Source organism: Cervus canadensis, chromosome 7 (assembly GCF_019320065.1).
Source record: "Cervus canadensis isolate Bull #8, Minnesota chromosome 7, ASM1932006v1, whole genome shotgun sequence".
NCBI lineage: Eukaryota > Metazoa > Chordata > Mammalia > Artiodactyla > Cervidae > Cervus > Cervus canadensis.
This window is the reverse complement of record NC_057392.1, coordinates 49,423,013-49,439,620: the sequence shown is the minus strand read 5'-3', so window position 1 is coordinate 49,439,620 and position 16,608 is coordinate 49,423,013. Positions and strand designations below refer to the sequence as shown.

At 37.6% G+C, this 16,608-nt stretch overlaps 1 protein-coding gene across 4 annotated transcripts in view; it reads right to left on the bottom strand.

The window, feature by feature from the left end:
- Positions 1-1,489: 1,489 nt before the first annotated feature.
- ATP13A3 (ATPase 13A3) overlaps positions 1,490-16,608 on the bottom strand; it is a 77,772-nt gene continuing 62,653 nt past the window's right edge. For 3 of the 4 annotated variants that reach the window (XM_043473328.1, XM_043473330.1, XM_043473329.1), the window contains 3 exons: positions 12,936-13,016; positions 11,040-11,129; positions 1,490-4,908 (listed from right to left, as the gene is read on the bottom strand). In XM_043473328.1, coding sequence (XP_043329263.1) covers positions 4,711-4,908; positions 11,040-11,129; positions 12,936-13,016 — 369 coding nt within the window. In that variant the 3' untranslated portion in view covers positions 1,490-4,710. The remainder of the gene's footprint in view (positions 4,909-11,039; positions 11,130-12,935; positions 13,017-16,608) is intronic. The other variant, XM_043473331.1, reaches the window with a different exon arrangement.

Sequence of the window (16,608 nt, the reverse complement as noted above, 5' to 3'; positions counted from 1 at the left end):
GAACTGAAATCAGCCTTTGATGTAGTCCAATGCAGGCAAAGCCCATTAAAGGCTAAACTGACTGAAATCACCTTTTACGGCATATAGTCCTAAACCACAGGGAAAGACACTGCCTGTGCCAGGTGTTGTGGGAGGCCAGTCTTCCCACTCAAATCAAGGGAAGCAACTCCAGAGCCCAAACCAGCTCCCCAAGAGGAAGTCTGTCATGCATGCACATACCCGGCCTCACCAAGTGAGAGGCCCCTTGCCCATCAAATGCCAGGAGCCAGCCCTGGAAGAGGTGCTGTGGACCAAAGTACAACTTCGAGTCAAACTCAGGAGAAACTTCCTTGGCCTATTTCCCCAGGAAGATTTCCAAGAATTACCTCCAAGTTTTATTTTCCAGAGAGGACATGATAATTACCCAAGGAGGGAACACTGGGCACAGAAGTTGCAGATGGTGGAGGAACACTGAGTTCATTCAATGGACAAACTGATGAGCTACTGAGAACTTTGAGCACTGAAGTAATGACAGCATTCGTTTCCGGTCCTTTGGATTTTGAATTCATGAAACAAGCAGGAAGTGGCAGCTTCTGGATCAAAGTCCCAGAACCCTGGCTTACAGGGTTTGGCCATTCAAAAGCACATTATCCACCTGAATGATGCACGCTTTTCTTCCTCCACACGGGGAGATTCCAAGGCCAGGGGACAGCAGGAATCTCCCTGGGCCTGGGGAGTAACTACAACCCCAGCTTGGCACGGGGACAATCTCATTCAAACTCCTGGGACTCCCTCTGTCCTCCCCTGCAGTATACTCCAGAGTAAGGCACCTGGAGCTGATGGAGGGGGAAGAGGATGGAGAGACCAGCACAACTGTGCCACCACCAGCAGGCTGTGGTGCAAGGGACAGGACCAACCCACACTGAATGGAAGGAACTTGGGCTCAAACTAGGTCTTACACCAGGCAACCATCCACACGGCTCACAGCAGACACACAGCTCCTGCACAACCTATGATACAAGGAAAGCCCTCCTACCAAAACACAAGGCCAGGTACATCCTGCCCTCTCTGGGATTCCTATGGTCAGTACTTAGTTCCAAGGTTTCCCACTCCATGGAGTGCTCTTTTCACATTCATGGGTGCCGCTTCACCTCAAGCTTACCATGGCTTACATGGCATTAGCTTTTAGTTTGATCTTCCTAACTACTAATAAATTCTGAGTCCCTGGTCTTCTATTTCACCATTTCCCTCAGATCTCCTGATACTAACATTTGGCTCTACAATGCATCTGACTGATGGGTTACCATGGGCTGGTCACAGACATGTGATATGTGGAAAGCTGCATTGTTTTCTTGAAAAATTCAAAGTTAAAAAAAATATTAAATCCAGGGGGAAATATTAAATCCAGGAAATATTGAATCCAGGAAAATAAATCCAGAGTGGGCAGTATTCATGTAACTGAAGAGCAAACAGATGTATATAAAGACACAGAAAAAAAGAAATGTTATAGCATTCATTTAAATCTTTATTTTGATCAGCTTCAATCAAAAAAAAATTCATAAGGTTATTTACAGTGCTGAATGTACAATTTGAATGTATGCCTTTTTGACATCAGGGTACCATTCTTGAGCAGCAATACAATTTTAAAAATATAAAGATGCAGTATCATTTCTGATATAAAGTTACTTAAAAAAATCCGAAGTCTTAGGGAATTCACAAATCATAACAGAAAGTAACTATTAATTTAATGTGCACATAATTACCAAATCTTAATGCATTAAAAATATGTGTAAATGCCCACAGACTGTACAAAAATTAACATTTTGTTAAAAGTTCCCAACCACCTCCCACCATAAATATACAAAAGTCTATTTTCAGATATGTCAAAACTGCATGCGTGAAATCTTAGAATGTTTTCTAAAGCTGGAATTCTGCTCTTCTCTGGAGACTGGATCCATAGCCATTATGGGAACAGAGTACATAAATGCTAATATAACTTTCTTTCCATGCCTTTGAAACTGTGCAGTTATTTTCTTAAACATGGGAAACAAAATAAATAGTAAAAACTGCAACAGTTTTATTTAAATGCAAGTAGAATTTGGAAAGCTTTCCAATGTAGGGATTACAAAACTAATATAAAAAATTTTTATTTTATTGTTGGCTTAGCCACTTTTTATTCAAGCATTATTTGCAGCATTGCTTTACAGCAGTTGGTGCTAAAAGTTACAAAACATATAGTTACCACTATTTATATTTGAGGGAGGGGAAAAAAAAAACTTTAAACAACCCTGAGGGAGACACACATTAAAAATCTTGTTATTTATTTAAAAAGTTAAAAAGTTACATATTATTTAACAATTACTTTTCTGGACATTTCTGTCCTTTAAGTATGTGCATAAATAAAATTTAAATCAGCAATATTTATTAATCTTAATACATCAAAATAATATATGTACAGATTTTAAAATTTAGATCTGTATACACTCAAATAATTTAATGTGAAATTCAGAATTGAAATTACTATGTAATGGTGACCTACAGAGAGAGGAGGACTCTATCTATGGCACTGAGCAGGACCCACACCTGGACTCACAGACATTCTTCAAATCACATTCTGGAAGCCATCAAATAACAACCTGGACAACCCACCTTGTCTATACTCAAATCTAACCTCCTACAAATGCTTTGTCTACCTACCTAAAAACCTCATTCCTCTGAAAACAATATGGGAAGATGTGATATAAAACCCTTATAAAATCTAAAAGTTAAAAAAGGGGGGAGGGTGTCAAAAATATAGCTCTTTTATGATCATGCTCTTAAGGATGTTAAATACAATCTAATAATTGGATTTTAAGCTGCTACTTAGCAATTAATTATATGCTTCAGTATTTAAATCAAAGGATACACTCATATGTATTGAAAGTGAATTGAATGTGGAAATTATAAAATGATTAAGAGAGTAACTATAGAAAAAAGTGCTAATTCACAGCTCAAGAGGTCTAAGATGCATAGCTTCATAGAATCATTCATGGAACAACTGTTCTTATCATCTAATGTGTATTAATATAGTATCATACTTTTTGATGGAAAACTTCGATTATATTTTTGTAAGAATCATCAGTGGCCATAGCAGTAACAGTGATCCTGAGTGTAACTTACATTTTTCTACAGTTACCAAACATCATCAGGTCTCTGCAGCATAAAAAATGAGAACCATGTGGTTCTACGGTTCTGGGTAACATGTGATCAAATTGGTAAATACGTATCAGGAAGATAATGATCAGCTAGAAGCAGAAAGCACAAGCATGCTACTGGTCAAGGCAGAACAGAGGATAAGATCATACAGTCTTAGTAGTTTAGTAGCTACTTTACAGCAGTATCAGTTTTCCTGTTTATCAGAACTCTGGACTTTGCCAAACTACTGGATCTTACCTATAAAGACATTTTTAAATCACCTTAATTTTGTTTAGAATTTAAACACTAACCAGGAAAAACAGAAAGGTGAAAAACATGTTCCACATTTCTTTTGGCTCAATGAATGTTTTTTTTTTTTAACTTCATTTTTTTTCTCCCAGAAACTTCCACAACCCAATATGTTCATTTACAAACACCCAATCCAAAATAGGTACGCTCTGACCTCTGGCGCCACCTAATGGCATAAAACACACTCACCAGGTTCATACTGGTTTGAAAAAATAGTCATTCAAAGCCGCTCGTTTTATAAGCCTCATTATTGGCAGGAGAGACCTACATCAAACCTTTAAAATTTTAAGAGGGAAAATTCTAACTCAAAAAACTAAAACATAAAAAACCAAAAGACAATTATCCTATGTCTTTAGGTAATGAGACGTAAATGAAAATAAAAAGGCATTTAAAATAATATAAAACCTGAGAGGGGGAAAAAAACAGGTATGAAGGGATATTAGAAAGATAGATCTACATCTATTGCCAAGAGAAATAAGCTTTCTTCCTACTGAGAAATATCTAACAACATATAACTAAAGCAAATCACACTACTGACACCAGACGGAGCCCAAGACGCACTTAAGAGCTCTGAGGGACGTCTCAGACAGCAGCGAAGTACCCTGCTGATAGAAAAATAAAACCCAGGCAGTCTGTACAGAAAATATAGAACCATAAATGGAAATTACCTGAGTTGTTCTATAAGCAACACCCTAAACTCACTCCTAACTTTAGGCTATCAAAGAGAACTGGTGTATATATACAAAGTTTTCTTTGGGAGAAATACTGAAATCAAATGAAAACAGGCTTTTAACCTATTTTCATTGGAGGCTAATGAACACTCATTTATCAATCACAAATTTAGGGACTGTATATAAATGATGACTTTTTCTAAAAAGGGGGCTGTGAAAATAAATTTAAAGGCATAAACTAATAAGTCTTAGAAAATAATATCTAAACACCTTTCAGATACCAACTTTCTTCTCTACCCTATAGAGTATCACCGAGGGTAACAAGGAAGCAAGTTCTGGAAATATAATATTTAGAGTTACTGAATGAAGGTATAGGACTTTATAGATAACTGTTTAACTGGCAGGCCAATTTCTTTATGTTTTTGTTTTTTTTTTTTAAAAAAAAAAGCTCTCAAATCAGCTACTATATTGGAAGGGGTACAAATGAAAGGGTGCCATTCTGACGCACAGGATCAGATAAAGTCCTACATTTACACTCTACTACTGCTACCAGAATACCACTGAGACCGATTCACTGCTAGGTTATGGTGATGATCTGACATGACCCATTCTCCTTTACTAAAGCTTTAGCTTCTGTTGTTGTTTGAGGTTTGGGTGGCCATTCCGGGTCAACCAAGAGCTCCTGAGCCAGATACATGTACTTGGCCTTTGGCATCTTCTTCCTACAGTTCAGGGCCCAAGACAAGCAGCATTTCCCCCACCAATCCAGTGACTCCTACGAACATAAACAAAAAAAAAAAGGGACACCCAGTAAATTAAGAGCTGCTCTTTTTAACAATTTTGTTAAAGCATAGTTCATCAGCACAGAAAAATAAGAGGAAATGACTTCTCAGTACAAGAAATACATGAAAAAAAAAAAAAAAAACACTTAAAAAAGTCAGCTTTCAATTAATTAGGAACATTATTTTTTTAAGAGTATATTTTTAAAATTATCTATGTAATTTACTTCATTTTATTTAGTTCTATGTTCCTATCTCCTCTTGTATGCATACACATTTTAAAAATAACTTGTATATCTGGAGTCTATGATTCCATTACACAAAACATCTAATGTATTGAGAATAACTTTAAACTATTCAGCAAGAGAAAAGACTGTTAATATGAAAGCCCCAAACTATCTTTTGGTGCAATTGCTTCTAGCAACTTAACCACCTGATCATTTTTGGAAGAAAACGGTGTAAAGACATCACTGCTACTGTTAGTATCACCTTTCAAAGTACTATTTAAATATTGTTAGGTCAAAATCAGAGCTTAGGTCATGTTTAATGTCTCTCACTTCTTTTAAAACCACATTCTCATTAACATGAAACAAATTTATTTTATAGTGAACACCCTTGGTATTCCACAACTGGAAAGAGAGGTATAAAGCAAGTACTATTTCTTAGTATTATATCACTATAAAAAGCTCTGCTGTCACAGAAATCCTTCTGATCAATCCTAATGTTTTTACTGAATGTGATCTTAGATAGTTCTTGGAGAACAAGAAAGCAAGGTTCCTGGTTACTGTACAAAAAAATGTAAATTCAATACAGGTCCTCAGAATTTGTCTTAATTGAAACTGGAAATAAAACCAAATGACTATACTGAGATCTGCAGTTACATTCATCTCTGAAGAACAGTCAATTCTTAAATTACTTTGACTGTTTCTTCTACAAAGAATATTTAAACCCTAGGTTGTTTTGTTTTGCCATCAACATATAACCCAGGCTACAACCAGGTGTAATCTCAACTGAAGTAAAGATGACCCTTGAGCAATATGGACCTGAACCTGCGCAGGTCCACTTACATGTGAGTATAGTACTACATGATCCTTGATGCAGTGACTCTGAAGGTATGGAGGAGCCCCATTATCTGGGGGTTCTATAAATTATAAATTATATAAATCATGGCAGATTTTTGGCTGCGGGGAGGGTCAGTGACCCTAATCCTTGCCATATTCAAGGATCACCTGTAATCTCACAGAATGGAAACACAACCTAACTGACAAAGACATTCTAATGTCAACTCTCAAAATACTTTCATGATCGAGAAAGACAAATTTGATGTAACATAGATCCTGAAACAATGGAGAACAGCAGAAATACTTTAAAATGAAAACCTTTTAAAAATTTCTTCATACTTTTACTCGGTAGGTCTCCAGGACCTACTACTCTCTCCTTCAAAACTGGGGATGGGCACGTGGCAGAGCACCAAGCACATAAGACACCAGGAGAGAAGTGAAAGCCACTCAGTTGTGTCTGACTCTGCAACCCCATGAAATATATAGACACCATAATGACGTGCTTGTAAAGGCCTTCTAGTTTACTCTGTCAACAAAACATAGTAAACTGCACCATTACCAAGAGTTTAAAGGCAAAAACTGTGACCTGTCACGGGTAAGCTATATTAAATAAGTGGTGGGGTGGGTTACTGGGGATATAGATTTGAGAATTATTTATCTAGTAGCCTATCATAGCTAAAAATAGAGTTATCATCACCTTAAAGGAAAGCCACAGGAAAGCATCTGCTTTAGAATACAGAAGAGACTAGACAGAGGATTCTTCAGTTGATCCAAAGAACAAATAATTCCTTTCCAGTACAGGCATATGCACGACATATTTAATCTAAAATTATGGTTCACCACTTGGACCTATCTTTTCCCCAAGATTTGTTCAAATTCTTCAATCTAACTGCAGAAAAAATTAAAAATCACTGTTCCTAAATCAATGTGAAAGCTGTCACTTTTTACTTTACAGCAAATGACATTGTTAAAGGATCACAGACAAGGGCGGATGATGAAGGAAGGTGACTTTAAAAAAAAGAAGAGAGGGGGGACCAGAAACATATAGGCATTGTTGCCCAGATGATCCAGCTAGGCTGAAAGCAATGCATAACAGGCTGAATTAAGGAAAGTCACAGTCAGGTGTATTCAAATGTAAGATACACACACATACAACACACACACACAAATTAAATTAAATCCATCACTCCCCACCAGTAAAGTAAGGCAAGCAATAACATTTTAAACAAATTCCATTGCAAACAGAATCACAACTGAATAGTATTCTTTTTACATTAAAGTGTATGTTTTTTAAAAAAAAATCCCCATGTCCCTATTAAAAGCAGCATATACTTGTTATAATAAATTAAGTCCCATGGAACACTAGGGATCCCCCCCTGCACATTAGATTCATATTTTGTTCTTGAACCCTCACCCCCCCAAACACTATACACAAAAATACACCATAAGCAAGCACAGACTTGTTAGTTTACAAACACAAGCATACCACAGATATCCTCAAACAATGTAATTCATTGGTGGAGAAAATAAAAGGTGCTACAGGCATGCCAAAATGAGAACTAAATCAAGGGAGAGAAGATGGTGGCGAGAGGACAAAGGCAAGCACTGTGCAAGGAGGGGAGAGCTGCGTCCCAGGGCTGAGTGTGCACCAGGCCTCTCTAAACATCAAGGCCAAGTCCCTGAAGCAGAACACAGGAGCCCCAGTAACAGGATCCTGTGACTTGCTGCTGAAAGGAAAGGTTAAATAACCAAGTGTATCCCTGAGAGAAGGGAAAGCAGCTACTGCAGCCCAGCAGAGAAACCACAAAGAACTTTCAAAAAGTTAAAATTCTCCTGCTTCTTAGAAGACCAGTCCAAGCTGCTCATTCCAGAATCCCAATGCCAGCTTACTCCTAGCAGTGTCTTTTAGGAAATGTTTTCAGGGGTAGAAAGTAAAACATAAAGCTATGCTATGGGGAAAATGTTGTAATGGTACTGTGGTATTCATGTAAGTCTTTTTTCATACCAATCCTGAATATAAAACAAAGACAATCAGAATTAGCATTCTATCTAAATAAGCTCAAATAATATCCTAAGTGGCATAAAGACTGTGGCTGACATCTGGATTATTTTCCGTCTAAAAGGAAAACAAAATCAGGACAAATTCTCAGGCATTATCAAAATACCTGATATAAATGACTTCAGTTTTACATCCAGCACTAAGCAGCCTCGGTTTATCAGATACAGGATACATACAAACGCCTCTTTAAAAGAATATGCAGCACAGATCTTCTCAAACACAGGTAAAGCTGCATAGTAAACCAGAGGTGATGGGGTCCTCCACTGAACACTTCTCATTCAGCAGATGAAAGGTGGAGCTCAGGCATTTTGTGAATGTCCTTGCTTGAAAAGCACTGCCATTTTAAGAATCTTTTTTCCTTTCTTTTTCTTTTTGGTCAGAGAATAAGTATTAATATCTGGGGCCACTAAAGATCGTTGTAGGAAAAAACATACTTAGTTACATTAACGTTTTAACTTTGATTATTTACAAATGGTTTACTTAACCATTTGATTCAATTTGACTTAACGGACATTTACTGAGGCCACTGAGCGTTAATAAGAAAAAACTTATTAATATTTTATTAGTAATAAAAATATGGGAAATAAATGACTATTATATAAAAACCTTACCTGTATCTAAATTAGGTTAGCTGCATGAATATTCAGTGGGAAAAAAAATATATATATATATCTAAAACATCTACTATTAAATAAAATGACACCTAAAAGCTTATTTGGTTTTTCAAGAATTTTCAAGCCTCTTGGAGCCTTTCTGTTACAGGAATATCATGGTCCTGGACCCAGATAAAACTGAATTTGAATTCCAGTTCTAACAACATTTCCTCATCTGTGAAGACAGGAATATCTTTAATTTCTCTATCCTAATCTCTTAGGTGACTATAACAATTAGAATTTACACAAAATACCTCCCAGTGTCTACCATAAAAAGTAGGTACTGAAACAGTAGCTATTGCTTATCTCCATTTTGTCACTTGACTGTTATGTTAGTTTGCATCTCTATGGCCCCATAATGTGAGGCACAGTGGAAAAGACATTCCTCTCGAAATTGGAAACCCTGGCTTCAACTCCTAGCTCTGCCACTCTCATAAGCTGCATAACCATGGCAAGCTGACTGAATGCTCTTTATGTATTAACTGAAGTTAGAAATACCTTAAGATTGGAAGGATTTGTGTGTGTGTCGGGGGGTGGGGGGACTGTAATTATTCCTCATTGAGTCTCACAGTAATCTGACTAACTGATGGGTCTCCAAGGGTCACAAATATGAACAGTGAGGGTAAACTACAGATGGAAGTGTCAGAAGATGTAAGCACAGCATTCTGTGCTAAGTTTCTAAGAACTCTCTTTACTAAAGCCAGTAATTTTAAAAATGCTTCCTTAAATCATGATCCTAGATAATGAAGGCCAAAACGTCTGTCTGCTCAGTGACGCTCAGAACTGGTGAACACGGGGGCCCGCTGGAGCCGCCTGCTCCAGACCACTCTGCTACCTCCACTCTGCCCCACAGCGCTTGAGGCACAGCTTCACATGAGAGGCATGAACTCCTACAAACAACGAGGACACATACTCACTTATAATTTTTAGAAAACAGATATAACAAATGATAGAATTTTCTGCCACTTAATTTTGATTGAAAAGTGAGGAGGGCTTTCCAATTCAAATGGTTTAAAGGAGCTTTATGATACCCACTTTTGACTTAATCAGGGTATAGTTCCTCTTCAGAATCTGCATTTCCTGTTTAGATTAATAGTTGGAGATCTCTTTGGAAAAACTAAAAACTCAACAGAAATGTTTTCCTTGGCCAAGGCTTTGACAATACAGACATTTTATATGAGGACCGACGATATGACACAGACTTAACCCTCTGAAGTAATGCAGTGAGATAACCAGGACAGAGGAGGTCTTGCTCAGGACTTGAGTCTCTAATACAGCTCTGGGCACACTACTGGGGACCACTGGGTATTACACTGTATTGAGAAAAAGAAGTGAAAGCAGATTCCAGATTCATCACATCATTACAAAACTATCCCTACCCATCATCGAACATGAGAAAAGAAAATGGTGCTCTATAGGACCTCTTATAAAGTGATCCTGTGATACTATTCTAGGCATCAAGCCTAACGAATTACCACAGCAAAGTGCAGAACACAGATACTCAGGTAAAAGAAGGCTAAAAATAGTGAGTGACCCATGCCAGGGAATCCTCTTGAATTCGGAAAGCGTCTGTGTGGCTTGGGATGAGTGAAAGGTTTAGAACTCATGTGTATAAACCGTACCTACAAATAGCAATGGGCAAAATGAGAGAGTGAGGCTTTATGTTGTCAAGTTCTCTGCATTCAGAAAGCTGGCTCAGTGCTGTGATTCAATGGTACTGGTTTAAAAAATAAGACTAACCTATATTTTCTATCAAGAATTTCAACATCCTAACACCAAAAAAAAATTGGTTTTATTCTTCTGTTTCTCTTTCCTTTTTACCACAAAAACAGTAAAAAGTCCTAAACCATGGTTTGCATAAAAATGAGCACTCTCTCTGAAAATTTTTCTGAATGATGAGAAATTGGGGAAACCCAAAATTAAGGTATAGTAACTAACAAAGAATCAGAAATAATTCCTCAGAATTCTGACTTTTGAACACTCACCCATGAAGAAACAATCTCCATTTCATAACTTTGTTTACATCCATCTCATTTAGCTTCTAATGGGACTCTTCATAAAAACCAGAAACAAAATGAAAGCCAGACAGAAATGAAAAAATTAACTCTTACCACTGAGGACAAGACCTTCACACACTGACATGAAAGAGATCGGAATGGAAAAGAGATTTAGAAATTTCTGAAGTCCTAAAACATCTGTAACAAATGCTTGCCATGAATTTTCTAGGATGTCTTACAAAAAAATGAAATTCCAGCCACAGAGAGAAAGGGTGAGCAACACACAACAGAATACCATCCTACACAATGCAGAGTACACAACTGACGTGAAGAATTGAGTAAGGGCTGATTTCCAACCTGTGGTGGCTGTGTGGTGGTGAAGCGATATTCTCCTTGTTTGTCTCGACTGAACACAACTTTCCAAAGGACCATGTCAACGAAGAAATTCTGAGAGACAGTCCAGTGAGTTAAGCATTAAAAACAACTACATCATTCTTTATTAATGCACACATTTAAAAAAGCTCACACAATGCAGAAACATTAGTGAAAAACATGATTTGGTTTTCACACAGAGAATTTCAGTTAGTATTGAAAAAGGATAAAGAATAACAACAGGACTTTTGTAACAAATATAAATCATCACAAAATTCTTGGTAAAATGGGGTCTCTAAATTTTCTACAGAATATGGCTTTTATATGAATCCTCAGGCTTTTTATATTAAAACAATGCTTTATAATCTGAATTAGTTTTTGTAACAATGAATTATTTATATTTAAATATAACTATGTGAGCATGATGAAAAATAATTCTTTTGATAGTGAGCAAGAATAAATCAATGGAGATTAGAAAGGATTCCCCCGAAATCTATTTTTTAAAAATATTTTATCTTAAATAACATTTACATGAAAAGATAAACTACAGAAAAAGGAAAGCATTTAATATACATTATCTTAGATGTGCTTTCCATAAAATAGCAAAAATACATTAAACTGGGCAACCTAAAAAGATCAGTACCATAATATTACCAGGCCACCCACTATGGCCCCAATTTTAATACCAAGTCATTTTTTAGAAAGATAACAAATTAAACATAATTTCTAAGTCTACAACTATTATCTCTAAAATATACATATTTTCCACAAATACCTAATTTTAATTCAAAAGCCTACTCTATGAAATCCGTAACTTAAAAAATCACAACTGGAACTTCCCTGGTGGTCCAGTGGTTAAGAATCTGTCTGCCAATGGAAAGGATACAAGTTCAGTCCCTGGTCTGGGAAGATCTAAGCCCAACTACTGAAGCCTGCAGGTTCTAGAACCTGTGCTTTGGAGCAAGAGAAGCTATCACAATCAGAAGCGCATGCACCACAACTAGAGAAAGCCCACGTGCAACAATAAAGACCCAGCATGGCCACAAATAAATTTTTTTTAAAAAATCACAACTGTATCTCCTTCTTCATTTGATATACTTCTACTCTAAGAGTGAATTATAACAACAGTTCTGAGAAGAGACCAAATTTTATTAATAAGCAGCAAATGAGAACTTACTAGCTCCTTTTAGAAAAGCTGACCTAAAGGCAATCCTAGAGAATAACCGGATGGTATACAATGGATCAAAGAATACCTAAGACTTCCTCCTCCTAGGGAAACTTAAAAGTAAATACCAAGGCAGAAGTTCCAGCAATTGAATAAGTTTATAACTGTCATTATTTTATACTTTCAGTAAACTCTCTTACTATTCATGTTTACTGTACTTCAAGGAGACAGCCCTGTCCCTCTCCTCCCTTGAATGAGAGGCTTTACTGTACATCACAGGACTCGGGTGGTACTCTGAGCTCATGGCCTCGGTTTACCAGTTTACGAGCCAGAAGAGCACCAATCTTCCCAATCACTGATTTTTTCTAACTGCTTATTTATGACTGTACCTAAGTCATATCTCTCTTTTTTGGGGGCCACACTGCGTGGCTTTCAGGATCCTAGTTCCTCGACTAGGGATCAAACCTGTGTCCTCCACAGTAGAAGTGTGGAGTCCTAATCACTGGACCACTAGGGAATTCCCTCATATCTCTTAATATGACTATTATTAGCTCATAGAAAAAGTGAGACAAGAAGGCTAAAAGAATTTAACTAGAGTGAAACAAACTCTTTGTGGATCTCCATAATGTTACCTATCCTTTTCCTGCATTACCATTAAATCACGAAGAATCGCAAAGCAGCAAGGTAGCCATTTGATTATGTGAAGTGCTACTTACCTCTACTGCGATGGAAACAAAGGCATTGACAAGAACGATGATGAGCATAGTTATACGCCACGGATATGGCACACACACTATCTGTAAGACAAAAGTCAATATAGTGTGTAGTTGATATAACAACATTATATCATAATTTCCAAATTTATTTAATTCCTCGTATATACCAAACACTTTCACATATACTATCTATTCAATCCTCAACAACGCCACAAGGCAGATAGTACATCCACTTTTGAGATGATAACATGTAAAGTGAAGTAACTAAATGCCTAATATATACATTAAACAGCTGAACTTGAGACAATTCCTATTCAAATTCAAAAGCCCATACTCTACTAGATTATGAAATTCTAACATGTCCTTATTTTTTAAAAAAAATCCTATCTTTAAACAGTGAAGATCTAACAATGAGGTAATACTCAAACTCTATACTGTTTAAAGCAAATTCATAAAAAAGAACTATCAGTTCAGTTCAGTCGCTCAGTCGTGTTTGACTCTGTGACCCCACAGACTGTAGCACACCAGGCTTCCCTGTCCATCACCAACTCCAGGAGCTTGCTCAAACTCATGCTCATTGACTCCCTGATGCCATCTAACCATCTCACCCTCTGTCGTCCCCTTCTCCTCCTGCCTTCAATCTTTCCTACCATCAGGGTCTTTTCTAAAGAGTCAGTTCTTCCCATCAGGTGGCCAAAATATTGGAGCTTCAGCTTCAGCATCGGTCCTTCCGATGAATATTCAGGACTGATTTCCTTTAGGATTGACTGATTCAATCTGCTTCCTGTCCTAGGGCCTCTCAAGAGTCTTCTCCAACACCACAGTTCAAAAGCATCAATTCTTCGGCACTCAGCTCTCTTTATAGTTCAATTCTGACATCCATACATGGCTAATGGAAAAACCACAGCTTTGACTAGGTAGACCTTTGTTGGTAAAGTAGTGTCTCTGCTTTTTAACATGCTGTCTAAGTTTGTCATAGCTTTTCTTCCAAGGAGCAAGTGTCTTTTAATTTCAAGGCTGCAGTCACCATCTGCACTGACTTTGGAGCCCAAGAAAATAAAATCTTTCACTGTTTCCATTGTTTCCCTATCTACTTGCCATGAAGTGATGGGACCAAATGCCATGATCTTTGTTTTTTGAATGTTGACTTTTAAGTCAGCTTTTTCACTCTCCTCTTTCACTTTCATCAAGAGGCTCTTTAGTTCCTCTTCGCTTTCTGACATAAGGGTGGTTGTCATCTGCATACCTGAGGTTACTGATATTTCTCCCTGCAATCTTGATTCCAGCTTGTGCTTCATCCAGCCTGGCATTTCACATGATGTACTCTGCATGTAAGTTAAAGAAGCAGGGTGACAATATACAGCCTTGACATATTCCTTTCCTGATTTGGAACCAGTCTGTTGTCCCCTGTCTGGTTCTAACTATTGCTTCTTGACCTGCATACAGATTTCTCAGGAGACAGGTAAGGTGTTATGGTATTCCCATCTCTTTAAGAATTTTCCACAGTTAGTTGTGATCCACACAGTCTAAGGCTTTGGTGTTGTCAATAAAGCAGAAGTAAATGTTTTTCTGGAATTCTCTTGCTTTTTCTATGCTCCAACAGATGTTGGCAATTTGACCTCTGGTTCCTCTGCCTTTTCTAAATCCAGCTTGAACATCTGGAAGTTCTTGTTTCATGTACTGTTGAAGCCTGGCTTGGAGAATTTTGAGCATTACTTCACTAGAGTGTGAGATGAGTGCAATTATGCGGTAGTTTGAACATTCTTCGGCATTGCCTTTCTTTGGGACTGGAATGAAAACTGATCTTTTCCAGTCCTGTGGCCAGTGCTGAGTTTTCCAAATTTGCTGGCATATTAACTGCAGCACTTTCACAGTATCATCTTTTAAGATCTGAAATAACTCAACTGGAACTCCAACACCTCCACTAGCTTTGTTTGTAGTGATAACTTCCTAAGGCCCACTTGACATCACATTCCAGAATGTTGGCTCTAGGTGAGTGATCACACCATCGTGGTTATATCGGTCATCAAGATCTTTTTTGCATAGTTCTTCTGTGTATTCTTGTCACCTCTTCTTAATTTCTTCTGCTTCTGTTAGGTCCATACCATTTCTGTCCTTTATTGTGCCCATCTTTGCACAAAATGTTCCCTGGGTATCTCTAATTTTCTTGAAGAGATCTCTAGTTTTTTCCATTCTATTGCTTTCCTCTCTCTTTGCACTGATCACTGAGGAAGGCTTTCTTACCTCTCCTTGCTGTTGTTTGGAATTCTGCATTCAGATAGATGTATCTTTCCTTTTCTCTTTCGCCTTTCACTTGTCTTCTTTTCTCAGCTATTTGTGAGGCCTCCTCACAAATAGCGTTTTGCCTTTTTACATTTCTTTTTCTTGGGGATGGTTTTGACCACTGCTTCCTGCACAGTGGCATGAACCTCTGTCCATAGTTCTTCAGGCACTCTGTCTATCAGATCTAATCCCTTGAATCTATTTGTCACTTCCCCTGTAAAATCGTAAGGGATTTGATTTAGGTCATACCTGAATGGTCTAGTGGTTTTCCCTACTTTCTTCAATTTAGGTCTGAATTTGGCAATAAGGAGCTCCCTGTCTTGTTTTTGCTGACTGTATAGAGCTGCTCCATTTTCGGCTGCAAAGAATAGAATCAATCTGATTTCGGTGTTGGCCAACACGTGATGTTCATGTGTACAGTTGTCTCTTGTGTTGTTGGAAGAGGGTATCTGCAATGACCAGTCTATTCTCTTGGCAAAACTCTGTTAGCCTTTGCCCTACTTCATTTTACACTCCAAGGCCAAACTTGTCTGTTACTCCAGGTATCTCTTGACTCCCTTCTTCTGCATTCCAGTCCCCTATGATGAAAAGGACATCTTTTTTTTGGTCTTAGTTCTAGACGGTCTTGTATGTCTTCAAAGAACCATTTAACTTCAGTTTCTTCAGCATTAGCGGTTGGGGCATGGACTTGGATTATTCTGATACTAAATGGTTTGCCCTGGAAATGAACAGAGATCATTCTGTCATTTTTGAGATTGCACTAAGTACTGCATTTTGGACTCTCTGGTTGACTATGAGGGCTACTCCAATTCTTCCAAGGCATTCTTGCCCACAGTAGTAGATATAATGGTCAAATGAATTAAAATTCACCCATTCCAGTCCATTTCAGTTCACTGATTCCTAAAATGCTGATGTTCACTCTTACCATCTCCTATTTAATCACTTCCAATTTACCTTGATTCATGGATCTAACATTACAGGTTCCTATACAATATTGTTCCTTTATAGCATCAGACTTTACTTCCATCACCAGTCACATGCACAACTGGACATTGTTTTTGCTTTGGATCCGTCTCTTCTTTCTTTCTGGAGCTATTTCTCCACTCTTCTCCAGTAGCATACTGGGCACCTACCGACCTGGGGAGTTCATCTTTCAGTATCATATCTTTTTGCCTTTTCATATTGTTCATGGGGTTCTCAAGGCAAGAATACTGAAGTGGTTTGCCATTCCCTCTCCAGCGGACCATGTTTTGTCAGTAAGACTATAAACTGCCAAATTCTCCAGAGTCCAGTAATGTTTATAAAAATTCAGATCCTAGATATCCTTGCCATCCTTTGACCAAGAAATTCTACCACTGACATTGACTTCTAAATATGTCTTTCTTAATGA